This window comes from Leptopilina heterotoma, unplaced genomic scaffold (assembly GCF_015476425.1).
Source record: "Leptopilina heterotoma isolate Lh14 unplaced genomic scaffold, ASM1547642v1 Lhet_223, whole genome shotgun sequence".
Taxonomy (NCBI): Eukaryota; Metazoa; Arthropoda; class Insecta; order Hymenoptera; family Figitidae; genus Leptopilina; species Leptopilina heterotoma.
Window position 1 is genome coordinate 773,350 of NW_025110941.1, and position 22,145 is coordinate 795,494.

Sequence of the window (22,145 nt, forward strand, 5' to 3'; positions counted from 1 at the left end):
AATAGACAGTTTTCTAAATTTTAGTGAACGAGTTTTATATATTGATGACAGTTTTCTAAATTTTAGCAAGCAACTCGTCACTGATTGTGACTCAAAGTATGTTATCCATTGAATGATTTTGTGTCCCGTCTCAAAGTAATATACTAGTCTATTAATGATTGACGGACTTTTTCTTTCCGTGTAAGTCCGAAAATATTGAGTTTAGGAAAAAGTTGTCAAAGAATGAAAGTTTAAGTTTTCTTTAAACTTTTAAGAAATGTAAACAAACAATTTTTTAAAATTTAAAAAAAAAAAAATTTTTTTTTTATAAACAAATTATTTTTTTTAACTTTGGGCCGGATTTTCTTTTATTTTTTTAAAATTTATTTATTCCTTATAATATAGAGAAGATTTTCCAAAAAATCCCGAGATGGGCCTGATGTGTTAAATAAGTTTTAAAACATTTTCAAAAATCACTTGCAAGCATCACAGCGGGATTTGTTTACAATTAACTTTTTAAAACTGTCTACATCATAGACCTTTTAATTTAATACAAAGAACACTCAAATAGATTAAAAATTATACGCTGTAGACAGTTTTAAAAAGTTAATTGTAAAAAAATCCCACTGTGATGCTTGCAAGTGATTTTTGAAAATGTTTTAAAACTCATTTAACACATCTGGCCCATTTTGGGACTTTTTGGAAAATCTTCTCTATATTATAAGGTATAAAAAAATTTTAAAAAACCGCTGCCAGCTTGTATATTTTTTTATAATTTTGGTGTTCATTTCTTGAAAACTTTGCTTCCTCATAGAGATAATAATAATAGAATTATATGAATAACTTTTTATAAATATGGTAAAAGTGATTGAATCTTGGGACAATCAATGTATTTTTAAATACCTTACAAGATAGTTATAATAGTTTAATAGTTAAACAAAAATTTTCAAACAAAAAAGTTGAGAAAATGTCATTTTCACAATTTTTGGTTTTTAAAATACCAATATTTTCGAAATTTATTGTCAAATTAATTTAAAAAATAGGTCAATCAAAGCGTTTTTTAATGCTCTACAAGTTGGTAACGATAATAAATTTTAAAGTTACTTCAACATTTTTAAACCGGTCAATATAGAAGAAAAATGTTCAATTAGGACTCAAAAGATGCGTATAAAAAACTCTACAAAATTGTGAAAAAACATGTATAGGTGTCCTAACTTTTTTTTAAAGTTATGGGCAAAAAACGTTTTTTTGCAAAATTAAAAATCCAAAAAAATTTAGTTAAACTTTATTAATCTATCTTAAAGTACTCTCATTTTATGTCCGTAGGTGAAATCTACAATTTAAAAAAAATTCAACCCAAAAGCTCTTACTGATTTCGAGATATTTATGAAAATGTGATATTTACACACACATACACATACGGACTGACATTTTTAAAAAATGTCATTTTTGAACTCCTGAGGTCAAATAACATAAAGATATGGGAGGTGAGGGAAAAAAATTCTGACTGAACTAATTGAATTGACTAGAAATATTGTGTGTGAATGTGTGCTCTGGAGAGAATTTAGAGATAAAATAAAACTAAGGATTTAATTATATTTTTGTTGAGTTTTTAACATTTATCTCTCCCTAAAAATCTCTTGCTGATTCACCACCTGAAAAATTAACATCCTTTTCTCACACTCGTTACTCCGACTTTTCATTACCACCGAAACTCTCACAAGGCAATTCGCAACAATACACTACCATAGGAAATTGTCAAATCCGCAGTTTGAGCACTGCTTAAAAACATATCAGGATTTAATTTACCATTTTTTATTAAAGAAAAATGATTTTATTTTCGCATAGCAAAAACAGTCAAATTCATTTATTTTTCTCAGGCAATACAATCTTTTTATTTGTGCTATTTTAACATAAATTAGAGTGATAATTTCATAAAAATTTTTAAGAAGGGCGCAGATAAAGTTAATAAATTTGAAGCTCATTAACAATTACAATTAACAATTTAAATGTACTTCTTAAAAAATGAATACATTTTTTATAATATTCTTAAATCCTGACTAATTGTAACGTACATAATTCTTTATTTAATTTTTAAATAAAAATTAATTCATCCGTTATTTTACTTTAATTAAGAAACAGTCTTCTTCGTCAGTGACTGACGCTCCTGAAACTCACATCGTCCATCGTATTTTGCGTTGGAGAATCCTGTGAAACATTTTTATAATTAATAATAAAAGTTAATGAGACAACTTTTGTTTTCAAATAAAATTCGGACTAAAAAAATGTCCACTAATTATTTTACAGGATGTTTATGAATATCATTATAGGGCAGTTCCATACGAAAAGCAAATGGTGGATCACCGATTTTTCTTAAAGTTTGTAACTTTTTAGTACTTGGGGTACTAAATAACTGTGCCAAACAGTTTTGCAAAAAAAAATTTTTTTTGCAAGATATTTAGATTTGAAAAATCGGAAACTGAAAAAAATGACTTTTTTTGAGAATTTTTATTTCGAAAACTATTGATTCTACAAGAAAAGTCATTTACTCAAAATTGTATAGAAAATGTCAATTTTTTATATAATATTAAAAAAAAGTTAAGAAAAATTAATTTTTTAATAATTTGTTTAAACAATAATTTTTTATTGTTAAAAAAAAGCAAAGGACATCATGGAATTTTCTAGAAAAATTATTTTTTCAAAATTTGAACCTTCCTTAATAGTGGTTAAATTTTTAAAGAAGTGATTTTTGATATTTTTGAGAAAAAAATTTTTGAAGTTTGCGCTACGAGTTTTTGTGCGTTGCGCTAACTAAGCAGCGCCTATGTCAGTGTATTTTTAAAGATGATTTGACCTTTACTGCTCGCCCCTAATACATTTATTAATTATATACGTATATATTATTATTATAAACAGTTTAACAATATATTTTTAACTTTTTTATAAACATTATTTTCCTTTTTTAACCCATTAATGGTCATAGGCACAGGAACGCATAATATAAAAAGTAACTATTGGGATCCTGGCATAGGATCATAATAATAATTTTTGACGTTAAAAATTAAAAAAAAAATTTTAAACAATTTGTTATAAACAAATGAAGAAAAATTGATTTTCATAAAAAAACTGATAGCGCCATTCGATTCGACGCAAAAAACTACTACGAGATCGTATATTACATAATTTAAAAAAAAGACATACTGTTGTAAAAATGTTATAAACAATTAGCCTGCATTTATACTGTATGAGGTAGAAGGATCATTTTTGAAGTTAAAAATTTTTTTAAACAAAACTAGTTTAATTAGGAGAGTTTTTGACGTTAAAAATTTTTTAAACAAAATTTTTACCTATAAAACGATTCTTCTACCTCATACAGTATAAATGCAGGCTAATTGTTTATATCATTTTTACAATAATATGTCTTTTTTTAAAAATTACCTATGTAATATACGTTCTCGTAGTAGTTTTTGCGTCGAATCGAATGGCGCTATCAGTTTTTTATGAAAATCAATTTTTCTTCATTTGTTTAGGGTAATGGGTACAGTGACCGACACACCCATTCAGTGAACGACACCCCCAATTAGAAATCGCAATAAATATAAAACAAAACATTGTTAATGAATATTTTAAAATATTAATATTATAAAATACAATAAATGGAAGCTATTAAAGTAGTAGCAATATTTAATTTATTTTTATTTTTAACAGCATTTTACTTTCTGTGAAGATAACCTCAAAAAGTGAATTTTGAGGTTATCTCCATAGAACTTAAAATTTTATCCAAAATATAAACGAAATTAATATTGCTGATATTTTAATAGCTTCCAAAAATTGCATTTTATAATATTAACATTTTTCAAATATACATTAATAATGATTTGTTTTATATTTATTGCAATTTGTACATGATTTTTAATTGGGGGTGTCGTTCACTGAATGGGTGTCGGTCACTGTACCCGTTACCCTATAACAAATTGTTCAAAAAGATTTTTTTTTTAATTTTTAACGTTAAAAATTATTATTAGACCATATGCCAGGATCCCAATAGTTACTTTTTAAACCTGCGTTCCTGTGCCCATGACCATTAATGGGTTAGAAAAGGAAAATAATGTTTTAAAAAAAGTTAAAAATATATTGTTAAACTGTTTATAATAATAATATATACGTGTATAATTAATAAATGTATTAGGGGCGAGCAGTAAAGGTCAAATCATCTTTAAAAATACACTGACATAGGCGCTGCTTAGTTAGCGCAACGCACAAAAACTCGTAGCGCAAACTTCAAAAATTTTTTTCTCAAAAATTTCAAAAATCACTTCTTTAAAAATTTAACCACTTATTAAGGAAGGTTTAAATTTTGAGAAAATAATTTTTCTAGAAAATTCCATGATGTCCTTTGCTCTTTTTTTAACAATAAAAAATTATTGTTTAAACAAATTATTGAAAAATTAATTTTTCTTAACTTTTTTTTAATATTATAAAAAATTGACATTTTCTCTACAATTTTGAATAAATGACTTTTTCTTGTAGAATCAATAGTTTTCGAAATAAAAATTCTCAAAAAAAGTTATTTTTTTCAGTTTCCGATTTTTCAAATCTAAATATCTTGCAAAAAAAATTTTTTTTTGCAAAACTGTTTGGCACAGTTATTTAGTACCCCAAGTACTACAAAGTTACAAACTTTAAGAAAAATCGGTGATCCACCATTTGCTTTTCGTATGGAACTGCCCTATAACCACTTTAGGAATACTGATCGTTTTTCGTATTAGTAAGGAAAAGTGCATATTACACTGGTTCACAAAATTTAGATTTTTCTTTACTACGAGGGTAAATGTTGGTGATTTTAAACGATATTAGCAGTAGATTACGAATTTTTAGGAGCCAGGCTCTAAGTAAAATGCTCCCATTACTTCTCAGTTTTAAGTAAAACTGGTTAAAAGTGTCAGAAAATATATTTTTTGTCACTTTTTAAATAAAAAAACACATTTTTTCTTTAAATACTTCAAATACTGATCAATTACGAACTCAAAGCTTTAACTTTAACCTCCAAAAGCAAAAACTTATGAAGAAATAACTTAAAATTGTCAGGATCAACTTTTTAGTACATGCGGGCTCGAAATACAAGATTCAAGAGAATCAGATCAATTTTGTTTTCTCATAGGAAGCTTTACAGTGATGTCAAATTCCGAATTTGTTAGAATCAATTATTGTTACAAATATAGCATATTTATTTCCATTTTCTTTTGAAATATAGTCTAATAATAAATAAATATTTCAAAAACTCAACTCTTTCTAAAACATCTTCTGCAGCGGTTACTTTTGATGGCCTTGCAGGTATTCCCTTTTTAGGTTCTTCTTCCATTTTATGAATCATCTTATAAACACTCGAGCTCATCAGGTGATCAAAATTTGGAAGAGCTGTCTTCTCAAATTTCTTAAAATTGACTCTGAAATTATATTTAAATTTATATACATATTATAAATTTTTACAAAAAATATAATACAGGGTAGCTAAAATGTCTTTCTTTAAAAAGCATGGTTAGAGGCATGCTTCAGGTTTCATATGAGCTAAACGCTTTTCTACAGATTTTTAAAAAAATTTTACCATATGTTTTTATTATCATTCTTGACATATCAAAATTTTATTCTTTGCTTTTTCATGTAAAGCAGGAGTAATGTATGGGGTAAAGAAGAACATTTTCATAAATACAAAGTAAGGAATTTAATTCCAAAAATTGGACAAACAGTTTATTGAACTAGGGCTTTTCGATGTTTGCTACAAAATATTATTACATTTACTAGTAAAATTTCACAGCGAAAAGAACACTATTAAATTTCAATATCTCGACCCTTAATAAATAGCTTAAGGACGTTTATCAAAAGAAATATTGAAATCCAGAAAAATAATTAATTAACATAAAAATAATTTAAATACTCTTAATAATATTATTTTCTATAAAATCAAAGGTATTAATTTTCAAGAAAAAATATTGACAATCAAAAAATTTGTTTATTTATACAATTTGCATATGATCCGAATTTTTTGACATATTAATTCTGAAGCATTTTTTAAAATTGATTCGATTTGAATGTAATATCGATTTTTTTCTTCAAAAAATAATTCTCTTCATCGTCTCTGTTCATATTTTTAAACAAACATGTCGTTTTGAAAATATGCTTATTTGTTTAAAAAAGGCAAAATTTCTTTTAAACAAATAAGAATATTTTTAAAACATCATTTTTGTTTTAACCCTTTAATGGCCGAGTTTTTTGCCGTTATTATAAATGTATAATGTTTAGTAAATTCGATTATTCTATTATTCAATATGAGAAAGAAATTTTTTTAACATGTTCCACCCCTTAAAATCACCCTTAACGTATATTACTACCCAAAAGAATTGATAATTAATCTAACCCAAGTGCGAAATGCCAAGACTGCAAAAACGGCCCATTATTGGTGCAGTAATGTCTGCCGAGAATTGGCAGTAGTTACTGGGCCATTATTGGTAACCAAAACGTCCCATTACTGGGCCAATGATGGTGCCGATGGTCAGAATTTCAAATTTTTTAAGACTGGGCCAGCTCTCGGCCCAATAACGGCACATTCATGGCAAAGTTTATCAATGTTTAATGTCAAAAGACAATTGCCAGTGATGTGCCGACCATCGGCCCAGTAATGGCTCATTATTGGCACTTTAATGGCAAAAAATTTGTATCGTTCATGGCAAATTATAATTACCAGTATTGGGGAGTAGCTTGGCTCAGTAACGGCATAATATTGGCAAAGTTGATCAATCTTTAATGGCAAAATTCAATTGCCAGTGATGTCACGAAGATCGGCCCATTAATGGCACATTAGTGGCACTTTAATGGCAAACATTTTGTATCTTTGATGGCAAATTATAATTGCCAGTATTGGGGCGTAGCTTGGCCCAATAACGGCACGTTATTGTCAAAGTTGATCAATCTTTAATAGGAAAATTCAATTGCCAGTGATGTGACGAAGATCGGCCCATTAAAGGCACATTAATGCCATTTTAATTTGGTATAATTTTTTATAAGAATTGAAATTTAAGAAACATTCAGGTATTCAATAAATTATTTATTTTGTATTTAAATAATTGAATAAGCTTGAAAAGGATTCAAATTAAAATATTTGAAACTTTGAATTTTCTATATTTTCAACTGTCAATTTTAAAGAATTAATTTTTTTGAAAAAGTTTAATTAAGTATTAATTTAAAAAAGAAGTTATTAATGTTTTCATATAATTTTACAATTAAAGAAATTCGTAAATAAATGTTACAGAAACCTTTTTTTGAGTAAAATTTTTCCTTTATTATCTAAAAATTAAGAAATTTTCAATTTCACTTTCAATTAATATTTGCAATTGACAAATAGAATTTATAAACATTTTTTCCTTCATTTTTTAAAAATCTTTGAATTTTTCTTAAAGCAATTGTAATTAAGAAATAGAAATGATGCAAATTATTTCCTTAAGAAAATTTATTGAATAAATGAATGTTTTTTAAAATTTAATTCTCATAATTCAATTTTAAGAAACATTTAGTTATTCAATAAATTATTTATTTTTGCATTTAAATAATTAAATTCTCGTAGAATTTTGTAGTAAAAATTGATTTCAAAATGGATTCTAGTCAAATTTTCAGATAATAATTAAATATTAAAAATATACCATGAATTATGATATTAAAATTTTTTTAAATTCAATCGCCAATGATGTGACAAAGATTGGCCCATTAAAGGCACATTAATGGCACTTTAATGGCAAAAATTTTGTATCTTTAATGGCAAAATATAATTGCCAGAATTGGGGCGTTGCTTGGCCCAATAATGGCACATTCACGACAAAGTTGATCAATCTTTAATGGTAAAAGACAACTGCCAGTGTTGTGACGAAGATCGGCTCATTATTGGCACTTTAATGGCAAAAAATTTGTATCTTTCATGGCAAATTATAATTGCCAGAATTGGGGCGTTGCTTGGCCCAATAATGACACATTCACGACAAAGTTGATCAATCTTTAATGGTAAAAGACAACTGCCAGTGTTGTGACGAAGATCGGCTCATTATTGGCACTTTAATGGCAAAAAATTTGTATCTTTCATGGCAAATTATAATTGCCAGAATTGGGGCGTTGCTTGGCCCAATAATGACACATTCACGACAAAGTTGATCAATCTTTAATGGTAAAAGACAACTGCCAGTGTTGTGACGAAGATCGGCTCATTATTGGCACTTTAATGGCAAAAAATTTGTATCTTTCATGGCAAATTATAATTGACAGTATTGGGGCGTAGCTTGTCCCAATAACGGCACATTCACGGCAAAGTTGATCAATCTTTAATGGCAAAATTCAATTGCCAGTGATGTGACGAAGATCGGTCCATTAATGGCTCATTGTTGGCACTTTAATGGCAAACATTTTGTATCTTTGATGGCAAAATATAATTGCCAGAATTGGGATTAGCTTGGCCCAAGAATGGCACATTAATGTCTATCATTTTGTATCTATGATGGCAAATTATAATTGCCAATATTGGGACGTAGCTCGGCCGAATAATGGCACAGTATTGGCCAGTGTAGTGTAGCTTATAAGAACCCTTTTGCTTCCTCGACTTCAAGTCAGAGTAGCAGAGTGGTCAGAGTGTTAGGCTGTGGAGCGTCAGGTTCAGGTATCGATCCCCGCGAGAGGTAAGAATTTTTCAAATATTTGTAAGTTTGCGTTTAAATTAGGGAAATAAGCCGTATAAATGTTATAAATTAATTAGTTAATTGAATAAAAAAAAATTATTTTTATTTTTTTCTAATTTTGTCAACACTGGGGGAGTAATGGCAGCCAATATTGGGCCATTAATGTCTGCTGAGATCTGGCTGCCAATAATGGGCCATTAATGTCTGCCGAGATTTGGTGCCAATATTGGGACAGTAATGTCTGCCGAGATCTGGCTGCCGACGTCCAACCGCGGTTAACACCACAAGAGTCGGCGCAAAGTCGGGCCAATATTGTCTGCCAAGTCTCGATGCCAGCTTTGCCAATACTGGGCCAGTGTTGGGCCGCGTTGGTTTTCGCACTTGGGAAGTGATAAATTAAATATTTTTAGCTCCTGTCTGCTTTATAATTATTTATACCTAAATATTCTCTGATTGTTCTAAAATAAAAAAAAATTATAAATAACCACTTGAACACCACCTTAAAGTCAAATAGCCATCCATTGCCGATAAATTATATTAATAATTACTTACTATTAAGTTTTTGTGAATATTTAAAAAAAATCTATAGATTCTAAATGCATCTAAATTATAAAAAATGTTTTCAAGTGACACAAATATGGGTAATAATGTTAAACACCCCCTTGGAACCCACCCCTATTTCATAATTATTCTTACATACTGTCAATAGTTTTGAACAATTAAAAAAATAATTTTCATAGATTCTATACGTTTCGAAAATACAAAAAAATATTTGTATGATGACTAGGTAATGCTAGTAAATGTAAACTAGCCTCTAAAAACAACCCTATGGTCAAATAACCACCCCTTTTTGATAAAAGTTTTTGTGAATGACAAAAAAAATCTATAGCTTCTAAATGCTTCTAAATAATAAAAAAAAAGGTTTCTAAATGACACAGATATGGATAATATTAATAAGCACACGCCTCGAAACCACCCCTACTGCATAAAAAGATTCAGGCGAATCTGATAAATTTTTTTTATTTTTTTGTCCAACATATTGGCCCGCCATTTTGAATTTTCGAAAACTGACATTGGATTCGTAATAAGCGACCCTGAAAACCCCCAAATAAAAAATTTTCTGCGAATTTGGTAGATTTTTAAATTTATCGTCCGCCATGTTAGATCTGCCATTTTGAATTTTTGAAATCTGACATCGGATTCGTATTCAGCGACCCCGAAAAGACCCAAGTAACAATTTTTAGACGAATCTGATAAACTTTCAATTTATCGTCCGCCATGTTGGATCCGCCATTTTGAATTTTTGAAAAAGCTAACATTGGATTCGTAAACAGCGACCCCGAAAACCCCCGAGTAACAAATTTTAGACGAATTTGGCAAATTTTTAAATTGTTTCGTTTTTTTGGGGTAGTTTTCATTTATTTTTTTTACCCTGAGGTAAAATTTGGTTATTAATTTTCTTTACAAGGTTTATAATATTTTAAAACATATGTTACTTTGAAAGCCGAAAAAAAAATTTTTTTCTTGAATTTATACCTTTTTTAAATTTTTGTCATTTATTGCGGTTTTTGAAGGGGTGTATTTCATAAAGGGTAGTATTTTGGAAAATGGCATTCATATGTATTTGTTACTCTCGCTCACCCCTTCAAAATGAGACCTTAGCGGAGTTGATCCGTTAAGTTTTAAGAAAGTTATGACTTATTGAAGTAGGTGGTACGTATGTGTACCACTGGCCATTAAAGGGTTAAAATCTGAACATTGATGATGTAGAGAATTATTTTTTGCAGAAAACAAGCCATATTACATTTTAACGATGGACTATAATATAGCAATAGCATAGGTACAATCTGTTTAACGATATTGAGGCGTGCTTGAGCCACTGATTAAGTTGATCGATAGCATGCTTCGCGAAAGGTCCCTAGAAACAGAGCGTGGTGAGGCTAAAGTAACAGGCCTTGTCTTAAAAGGGTACCCACAAGGAGGAGTTCTTTCTCCTTTATTGTGGTGCCTAGTGGCTGATGAGTTGATTAAAAATCTCAATAGCCAGGGATATTATACGCAAAGTTATGCAAATAATTTCCTTATAATTGTAAGAGGGCACTCTATTAAGATCCTCTTGAAACTTACGGAAAGTGCGCTTAAGATTGTCAATGATTGGTGCAGTCTAACGGGACTTTCTATGAACCCAGAGAAAACGAACATAGTAGTTTTCACAAGGAAATATTAGGTACCGAGTTTAAAGAAACCGATATTTTATGGAAGAGAAATTTCTTTTTCCGAATCTGCTAAGTACCTGGGAGTAATCCTGGTTAAAAAGCTGAGTTGGGAAGAACATTTTCACGGTCTGGCAGTTCGAGATCTATGCGATTTTAACTTGCGCCCAAATGTCCATTCGAGAAGGAGCAAAGAACAACAGGATAGGCATTTGTGTGGATAGTCAGGCGGCCTTAGGGCCCCTGAAAAATCCCACAATAGAATCTAAATGCGTCTGGGAATGCCGTAGCGTACTAGATAAGCTGGGTTCAGTAAATAAACTTTCATTGATCTGCGTACCGGTCAGACGGAAATCAATAGAAATGTAAGAGTAGACGTCTTGGCAAGAACTGATTCTGAGACGGAATTGATAGGTCCTTAACCAGCAATGGTAATAATGCCGTGCTTGGTTAAAGGAGTCATAGAAAGATGGGGTCAAAGGGATAATGAAACATATAGGACAGCAATTGAGGTAGGAAGGAAAGCGAAGACCCAGGTAGAAAAATTTAATGGAAGCCTAGATATATGCTAGCGCCACCACTGGAATTTGCATGGCAATTTATCTCGCCGACGTCTTCTAGCGCCTTGCATGGCGCGAGCACTTTCCGCTAGAATGCAACATAACCTCAAATTTCTGTTGCATAAAGTATCAAAGGTGTTTGCTTCTATTTTTAAAGTAAAAGTAAATGTTTGCTTGTAGAATATTGTGGCATTTAAAAACAATATATAGTAAAGGATTGTAAGTATTTATATATTTGTAATTGTATTAAATTTAAACATAAATTAATATTGCATTATAAATTTCTTGTTCATTCGTTAATTTATACACTTATTTATAAAAGAATTTTTAGTATATGAATGTTTTATTCAATCTCCAAGAAAATTTTTAAATATATTTTAAGTAATTAATTTAACGATTTATCACCAAGAGTAACAATAAATACTTTTTGATGGATCAAATATATTAATAATTTTTCTCCATTCGAATTAAAAAACATAACCTCAAACTGGATTTATTTTTTCTTTATTTTTAATTCACCTGACAGAAAAGATTTACTGATTTTAAATAGGAACTTAATTTTTGCAATTATTATTATTATTGTTATAAAAGAAATTGGTTAATTTCAAAAATTTTAATTTCAATGTTTAACATGTGTAACTATTTTTGACACTGTTACTAAAGAAATAAATAATTTTTTATGAAAATTTAATAATAATTTATTCTTAAAATTTCCATATTTAAAAAACAATTTTATACAGCAAATAATGATCAAAATTTTGATTAGGCTTGGGATTAAGAAAAGGTTGCCGTTTTCTGAATTAAAATCTTACCATAACTTTAAACGAAACGTGAATTAACTCTTCAAATACGTTAAAACTTCATTGTAGGCAGATAATTAGTAAATGTTTTTTATATGTACACGATTTTTTTTAATTATTTTCGTCAAAAGAAATGACATAGGAATCATTTTTTAATTCGCGAAATAAAGTTTTGGCAGGTGAGGTTATGTTCATTCTAGCACTGTGGGCAGAATGCGAGAAAGGCGCTAGACTAAAAAAGTGTTTCAAATGCTCTTACACGGAAAAAATAAGTTCAGCAGATTTTACGAAACTAATTTCGCACTAGCGGATATTTAAGATTCCTTGACGAAGTTTCTCAAAAACCCAGAAATTTTCACTACTTTAAGCAGAACAATTTTCGAGAAACTGCAACCAGTGTTGTAATTTATAAAACAAGCTTGAATGTAGAAATGTTTCGTATTTTCTGGTGAACATTTTATCAGAAAATGGTAAAAATGTTTCGTGCAATCTAAAAACGCGTGGTTTGAGTTTCCACTTCGCTGTCTATCGTGAATTCTCGAACACAGAGTTTCGTAAAATTCTATACGGGGTGTACCAAAAGTCGCGTTATAAATAGATATGTTGAATAAGCTTGTCTCGTCGCGTCGGTATTAACTTGTCTGCTGTATATAGAGATAATATGTGGAAGGAAAAAGAGAACTGCTTTACCTGCCGGTAACATTTAGATAATTGTTTTCTTTTACGTATTTCACATTTCATTGTTCCAAATTCGTAACATTTTTTATGTGATTTTGTAATCCAAACTTTTAATTATTATTAATTTCTTTTAATTTACATTCCAATAAATTTTATAGTTTATCATAATATTTACCGATGACAATAAATGTACATATATATTAATTTCTCAAAATTTTAATTAATTCTAATTTTTATTAGTTTTAACTGTTATTACTTCAAATTTTAGACAATTTAATATTAAAATTTTTTTGCAATTTATTTATAATTTAAAATTAAGAATAAAATTATTTTTTAAAAATTGAAAAATTTTATAGAGATTTTATAACCAATTATAATTAAAAAATGTTATTTTAAAAACTATAAAATATTTTGTATAACTTTTAAAAAAATGATTTTTTTAAAAATTAATATTCAGTATATTGACATTTCTCACAAGCGCAGTTTTAATCTTAGGCCAGTCGGTGAGTGCAAAAAGTGCACAAAAGTGCAACTGGAAAAGTCTCAATAGTTTCTTGTAGTTTGGGGGCCCCATATAAGAGCCCCATGGTTTGCTCTCGATTTCCGGTTGCAAAAAATAGTGTAAACAATCGTCAAAGTTCGAGAAACGTAGTTTTTCGATGACCCTTGCTTCCGGTTAAATTTTAGAGGAAAAAGTTGTTATTGAAAGTTGTAGAGCCTAAAAATACCTTTCAAATGATTGGTCATACGTTGAAAAAGGTTAATTAGTTTAGTTGCAAATGAATTTAAACCATTAAAAATAGCACTTTTTTAATTGTTTAATAACTTTGTTAATAATTATTGAATTTGTTTACAACTCACCAGGAATATTCTCCTTGCGAAGCTGAATAAATTAAAAAAAAAGTCAACTCGATCGGACAAATAGTTTATGTTTTATTCCATTTGTTAACTAAAAACATGAAATTTTTCAACAGAATTTCCCCACTTTTGGACCTGCGAATTTCGTTTTTTTTTCTTCGAGAGTACAGTTTAGGAGTCAAACTTTGATTCCATTTAAATGGGAAATTGATTTTTCTTATCTAAGTGCATAATAATAGACGTTAAAAAAGGGTATGTTTTTTTGACATAAACAAATGGAATAACTCAGTCAATTTTCACTTTATCGATTTTGTGTAAAGGGATTTAAATTTCATTCGTTTTCACAAAACTTTTCCAAAAAAAAATCCGACCTAGCTTCAAGGAGGGGGGAGTTAGTTTATTTTTTTCAAAAAATTCCTGACTAGTTAATTATCAATATTTTTAATTGCAATTCATACCACTTATAGTTCAATGTATGTATTTTATGAAAAAAAATTGGACATAAGGTTTTGTGCATTTATTTTTAATTTATATCAAGTAAAAGTAAATGTATCCATTTTTCAACCTCTGAACGGCGGAGTGGGGGTACTCGGAGGAGCGTGATTCTCGCCGCCACAACTGAATTTAGCTGTTCAAATTTGCAAAAATGGTCATAACTTCGTTAATTATTTACCGATTTTTATCTTTCTTTTTTTAATTTGATGTATTTTTTTACGCTGAATCCAAAAATAATTTTATATGTTTTCAAAATACAATATTTTTAATAATAAGAAAGAAAAAATTTTTAACAACAAATTTTTAATTATTATTTATCATATTTGACAAAAAATTCTTTTCGTACATATAATTCCATTGAATTTAAAATAATATTATGACATAAAAAAATTAAAATTAATTATATATAAGTGTGTAGGCATCAGGTTCACATATGCACACCTGTTCAACTATCAATACAACGATGCTACACACTTATATATAATTAATTTTAATTTTTTTATGTCATAATATTATTTTAAATTCAATGGAATTATATGTACGAAAAGAATTTTTTGTCAAATATGATAAATAATAATTAAAAATTTGTTGTTAAAAATTTTTTCTTTCTTATTATTAAAAATATTGTATTTTGAAAACATATAAAATTATTTTTGGATTCAGCGTAAAAAAATACATCAAATTAAAAAAAGAAAGATAAAAATCGGTAAATAATTAACGAAGTTATGACCATTTTTGCAAATTTGAACAGCTAAATTCAGTTGTGGCGGCGAGAATCACGCTCCTCCGAGTACCCCCACTCCGCCGTTCAGAGGTTGAAAAATGGATACATTTACTTTTACTTGATATAAATTAAAAATAAATGCACAAAACCTTATGTCCAATTTTTTTTCATAAAATACATACATTGAACTATAAGTGGTATGAATTGCAATTAAAAATATTGATAATTAACTAGTCAGGAATTTTTTGAAAAAAATAAACTAACTCCCCCCTCCTTGAAGCTAGGTCGGATTTTTTTTTGGAAAAGTTTTGTGAAAACGAATGAAATTTAAATCCCTTTACACCAAATCGATAAAGTGAAAATTGACTGAGTTATTCCATTTGTTTATGTCAAAAAAACATACCCTTTTTTAACGTCTATTATTATGCACTTAGATAAAAAAAATCAATTTCCCATTTAAATGGAATCAAAGTTTGACTCCTAAACTGTACTCTCGAAGAAAAAAAAACGAAATTCGCAGGTCCAAAAGTGGGGAAATTCTGTTGAAAAATTTCATGTTTTTAGTTAACAAATGGAATAAAACATAAACTATTTGTCCGATCGAGTTGACTTTTTTTTTAATTTATTCAGCTTCGGAAGGAGAATATTCCTGGTGAGTTGTAAACAAATTCAATAATTATTAACAAAGTTATTAAACAATTAAAAAAGTGCTATTTTTAATGGTTTAAATTCATTTGCAACTAAACTAATTAACCTTTTTCAACGTATGACCAATCATTTGAAAGGTATTTTTAGGCTCTACAACTTTCAATAACAACTTTTTCCTCTAAAATTTAACCGGAAGCAAGGGTCATCGAAAAACTACGTTTCTCGAACTTTGACGATTGTTTACACTATTTTTTGCAACCGGAAATCGAGAGCAAACCATGGGGCTCTTATATGGGGCCCCCAAACTACAAGAAACTATTGAGACTTTTCCAGTTGCACTTTTGTGCACTTTTTGCACTCACCGACTGGCCTATCTCCTCAGTTAGTATATAAAGAAACTCAATTCTTTCATCTACAAGTGCGAGTTATATTGTATGTGCGTTGCGTCAGAATTCGTTTATATGTATGCGTATTTCCGTTAAGTTAGTGTCAGAATAAAATAAGCCAATCCAAGCGAACCATTGCGTTGTAGAGGGCAGTCACATGTGTCGAACCAATCATCTATATCCTATAGAAGACGAGAAAAAATGGTCTTGAGAGCTCATTGGTACATTAAGAAATTCTTTTTTCTGCTTTATTCGTTTTTTTCTCCGTGAATATTTTTTTCCGTGGCGCATGCGCTTCTGGCTAAACATTTTACAAAACTCTTGAATTAGAACGTCCAACCGATCATTTGTGAATTCCATAGAATTTTTTTTGAGTTTTCGAGAAACGCAGTCATCATATATTACTATTGATTCTGTTTTATCTTATACTAAACTCCTCTCCGTATCCGCTATTCCAAAATTAGTTTCGTAAAATGTACTAAATTAATTTTTTCCGTGTAGCGCCACTACAGCGCAATGGCACGCAAGAGTGGCACCATGCTAGCGCCACCAAATTTTTCTACTAGGGGACTTTTGGGGCTAGTACTCAACAGGACGGGGGCGAATGATCTCCTGAAACTCGATAAGATCTGAGTTAGAACCGTAATTGAAAACCTTGGAAAATCCGTTGCCCACTTGAGGAATTCTTACCCAACTAACATTGGATTCGTAAACAGCGACCCCGAAAACCCCCGAGTAACAAATTTTAGGCGAATTTGGCAAATTTTTAAATTGTTTCGTTTTTTTTGGGTAGTTTTCATTTATTTTTTTTACCCTGAGGTAAAATTTGGTTATTAATTTTCTTTACAAGGTTTATAATATTTCGGTACTAACTTTTGGTATCGAATCGACATAGATCCGTTTATTAACGTCCGTAAACTCTGCCTAAGTAATTGAAGCCGGATGTTTCTGTATATGAACTTCTACTTTTGCAAAAACAGGGAATCTTAAAAGTGGGCCAAAAGTTTCTCAAGAAACTTTAAAAAGTGTTTTAAAATAAAAATTTTTTTCGTATTTCAGACACCAAAAATGTCTTGATGTAAGACCCTTTTTTGTAATTTATTAATATACTATAAATATGTTGAAAAAAGGAATTATTTTAACAAAGATAAAAAATTACAAACCCCAAAGTTTTACCCCGGAGGACTTCTGCTTGGGACGAGAGGACTTCTGCTATCATATCGTCATTGAAGAAGTCATTCGTACATCGCCATCTTCTTCCATAAGTGAGCTCTAATTGTTTAGCCTGAGGCCAAAGTTCTTGAGAACGCTTTCTCCCTTGTTTGTGCTGTGAATAAATTACCAGAATTATTATATAATTTACTTCTAATGAAATCTTAAGTTTTATAATTAAAAATTATTTTTAACAAATTCTTTCAGTATATCAACATGCAATTTTCATCTTAAAAGACGTTTAGACGAAGAAAAATATAAAGTAACTTTTACTACTTTCGGAATAAATTTTGCTAGGTTCGAAGTAAATTTTACTATGTTCAAAGAACATATTTGTAAAAAATGAGTAAATTTTACTATGTTTAAAGAACATATTTGTAAAAAATGAGTAAAATTTACTTCGAACGTAGCAAAATTTACTCCAAAAGTAGTAAAAGTTACCAGAAATGTTTTACTATAGAAGTAATAAAAGTTTCTTTATATTTTTCTCTGTGTATACTTATTGAAGATCAATCATCTAACAAACTTAAAATATTTGAAAAAACCTCTCTGGCAGATTGTAAAAACCAAGTAGTAATCGGTTTTGGTTAGAAGTGAAAAATTTTGAAGAAGACGACTTAAAAAGTTAAAAACAATTATTGAAATAAATAAAGTAACAATTCAATTATTGATTTACACAATATTAGATATAGATACTGAAATTTCTATTGGTCTTTTTATTAACGGTTAAGATATTTGTTTATTCAATTTGATTAAACTAATTTTTACATGTTTCGACTTTTAAGTAAAGTCCTTATCAGTCAATTTTTAAAAATAAAGTAACATTAGTTTTAACCAAGAAGGCTAGAGACAGGGGGTAAAACTTCGGTAATGGGGGTGAGTCATAAATCTGTCTTTAACGCAGGAGTTTCGTTTCGAAAAGTGGAAAGCTGCAGCAGACTTCTGTGCACCACTAGCAAATCCAAATTCTTCTATTACCGTATGTATAGAATATATTTTCCCGTGTTTACATGTGTTAGATGTGCAGAAGTCCATTACAACGTAGATCTTTTTAAAAGGAAACGCCTGACGAAAGCGAAAGGCCAGCTGAAAGACTCATTGTCAGCATTGACTTACCCCCACTACCGAAGTTTTATCTCCTGTCTCTAGCCTTCTTGATTTTAACGAACGTAAGTAAAGAGAACATCATGTATCATTATTAATGTGACTAAACACATGATGTTTTATAAGCATGTATTTGTTTAAACTTATGTTACTTTATTTTTAAAAATTACTTGATGAGGAGTTATCCTGAAAGCCGAAACATGTAGAAATTCGATTAATTAAATTAAATAAACAAATATCTTAACAGTTAATAAAAAAGAACTCTTAAAGTTTTATTATCATTGATAAAAATAACGGCTCCAAAAAACAAATTAATATTAGATGTAAATTAAAATTCTATTATTAAATTACTAGCTTTCTAGTAGTGCACGCCTGATAATATTTTTGAATGTCAGATTACATTTCGTGTACATTTGATGTTTGGTATTTTGCTAATATCAAAGAAACCATTAATTTTTACCGTTTTATTAATTGATTCTGTTTTAAATTTGATTTCTACAATCAAAAAAATTGAAGACTTTAAAAAATACAACTACAACTTCATTAAGGAATTAAACAATTAACATAACAGGAAATTAAAAAATTGTTTTTAATCAAAAATTAGGTTTTGGTTGAAAAATTAGGACTTATTGTTTATTTAAATTTTTTATTGTGAGAATAGTCTGTATTTAACTCAAAAAGTTAGCTACCGATACTTCAGATCAATATTTTAAAATCAGATATGGCTAAGATTTTAAGTTAGACTAATAAATAAAAGAGTATCAAGTTTCACTTAAATCGGTTAAGCCGTTTTCAAGTGATGTTGGAACAAAATTTAGCGGACACTTAAATTAGTAAATTGGTAACATTTTGTAAAATAACTTTTGGAATAGATAAATGAACATTTGTAGAACAAATTTCTGCACTATTTAAAATGAATTAATACACATTACTTTGTTATTAACATTTAAAGTGAGCGATGTCTGGTGACATAGCGACAAACGTGTGTGAATGTATATGTAAGAGTGTGACATGTGCTAAATATAACACTGTTGTAGGAATTATATTTAAATATTATATTGCATGAAGAGTAGCTACGCGCCTGGAACCAGTTTTGATAGAATGATGATCGACAGACTTCAGTGAATAAATTCGCTTTTCGACGAAAAGTATTCTGAGAATCGGTCGAGTTGGAGAAATATTTTCCTTTTAGGATGTTTAAATCTTTGCTGAAGCGCGGTTGTAAAATGACAAATAAGAAAGTAATGTAATGCCAACCGCATGTCAACTAGGCTATTGCGCTCACTCTATATCTAAATATTTCTGCACTCTTTTGGCGTCAGGCTGTAATGCACCTCTTTCAGCTTGTGATTACATTATTTTCCAGATTTCATTTTACAAGCGAATTTGTGCATGGATTTAAATAATCTTTTTGATTAGTGTACCTTAATAGCATTCGCATATTCAGGATATCCTAAGGACATTCGGAAAATATTATTTCCGTGCAATATCCCAGGGATGTTCTGGAATATCATTAGGACACCATAAAGATATCTTAATTTCTGATTATGACTAGGATGTGCAAAGAATATCTTGTAATATCCATTTCCGATAGAGGAAATTTAAAATATTCTTACCCATTGTACATTGACAGATTTTGTAAAAAGTGTCTGTGTTAGAAGAAAGTTGGAAAATGTTTGTTCACCTGTTTCATGTCATTTAGATCAATCAGCGCCGTTTCTTTTGGGATATAATCGGAGGTCTAACTGTTAATATATCAAAATAGACGGATGAATTTAAAAAAAAAATTTTATGTAAATTAATTAACTCTATGCTTTTGGACATTTTCTGTTTGCGTAAAACTTACTTATATTTACATTTTAGAATAAGGTAAAAGTTCATTGAGTCATTTTCCGAAAAGTGAAGGGGTTCAATAGAATCAATGGTTCAATCAAAGCCACTCTCCTTTACTGTTTGTTAAGTCCTAAACAGGTAAAGCGTTTCATTTCACATATTTCTCAACTTAAAACTTACTAGCGATATTTTCCTCGCTCGCTAACGCTCGCTCGGTTTATATTTTATTTATTTATTTTTATTTGTTTTTATTAATTATTTTTTTCTAATTATAATAATTTATTTTTTTATGTTTATTTACAAATATTTTTATTTCAGGTACAATTTTTAATTTTCCTATGAATCTAATTTGTTTCTGAGTTGGCACAAAACTATTAAATTAACAAACTGAGTTTATTTACGAGTTGAACTGAAACTAAATTCAGATAGATAGTTTCATGTGGACTGGAAACTAAACAAAAAAAATTAGATTATTTAACACTTGAATTAATTTTAGTACATATAAAAAAATATCTGAGAAACTCAATTATCTAGTTCTAATTAAAAAATCACAGCTTACAATAAAATATTTAAAGAAATACACTGAAGTCTTAGTTATACGGACAACTCGGGTGTGTGTCCGTATAATCCAAATAGGTCACCTTGACGAAAAAGTATAAATATGCAGGACAGTACGAAGATTCTTTTTGCCCTCGGTTGAAATAGAATCGCCTGCTAATTTTTTTTTATACCTTTGAAATTTATTAATATAGTGTAAAATTGATAATTTGAATTTATTAAATTACATTTGTAGACAAATAAATAAATAAATTAATATTGTCTGATAGCTCACTAACAACTTTGAGGTTAGGTTATATCAAGGGGAAAAAAAGAATCCAGTGATAGGTGCGCTACTGACATCATCGAGTCAAGCACGACCCTTCCCTTCACCCCTCATCCCGTTTCAGCGCCATCACATTCCGTATAACCAATTTCCGTATAACCAAGACTTCAGTGTAATAGAATTATAATTATTATAATTATAAATTGGCTGTTTTTTAAAACAAAAAACGATAATTTTCTTAAAAATTAGCGTACAATAATTTTTAAAAAAGTGTTTGAAAGGTGACAAAATAAGCTCTTAATTGCAATAAATGAAATTTATGTGTGATCACTTGTTAAAAAACTATATTTGTTTAAAATTTATCACTAAAAAGTGAAATATTTTGTTTATTGGTAATTGCATTTAAACAATAATTAAGAATTAATTAATTAATGTAACATTGATAGAACACTACTGCGCATGCGTAACTTTGATAGAACACTACTGCGCAGGCGTGACATTGATAGAACACTACTGCGCATGCGTGACATTGATAGAACACTACTGCGCATGCGTGACATTGATAGAACACTACTGCGCATGCGTGATATTGACAGAACACTACTGCGCATGCGTGACATTGAAAGAACACTACTGCGCATGCGTGACATAATTATGTCATAATACATAACACATAATTAATTGACAGAAAACTACTGCGCATGCCAAATATTAATAGAGCACTACTGCGCATGCGTAACATTCACAGAACACTACTGCGCATGCGTGACATTGACAGAACACTACTGCGCATGCCTAATATTAATAGAGCACTACTGCGCATGCGTAACATTCACAGAACACTACTGCGCATGCGTAACATTCACAGAACACTACTGCGCATGCGTGACATTGACAGAACACTACTGCGCATGCCTAATATTAATAGAGCACTACTGCGCATGCGTAACATTCACAGAACACTACTGCGCATGCCTAATGTTGATAGAGCACTACTGCGCATGCCTAATGTTGATAGAGCACTACTGCGCATTTTATTTTATTTTGCATTTTACTTTTTAAATTAAGATAAGCCAGGTTTTTCGTCAGACTACCGTCTCACATTAGGTACACTTATT

The 22,145-nt window shown here is 29.5% G+C and overlaps 1 protein-coding gene across 6 annotated transcripts in view; it reads right to left on the minus strand.

Annotated features, from left to right (window-relative positions):
* Positions 1–1,859: 1,859 nt before the first annotated feature.
* The window catches only part of LOC122502218 (titin-like), a 128,887-nt gene continuing 108,601 nt past the window's right edge, over positions 1,860–22,145 (minus strand). For 5 of the 6 annotated variants that reach the window (XM_043612158.1, XM_043612155.1, XM_043612156.1 and 2 more), the window contains 3 exons: positions 17,219–17,382; positions 5,267–5,426; positions 1,860–2,187 (listed from right to left, as the gene is read on the minus strand). In XM_043612158.1, coding sequence (XP_043468093.1) covers positions 2,131–2,187; positions 5,267–5,426; positions 17,219–17,382 — 381 coding nt within the window. In that variant the 3' untranslated portion in view covers positions 1,860–2,130. Of the gene's footprint in view, positions 2,188–5,266; positions 5,427–17,218; positions 17,383–22,145 lie in introns of those variants that run through there. The other variant, XR_006301621.1, reaches the window with a different exon arrangement.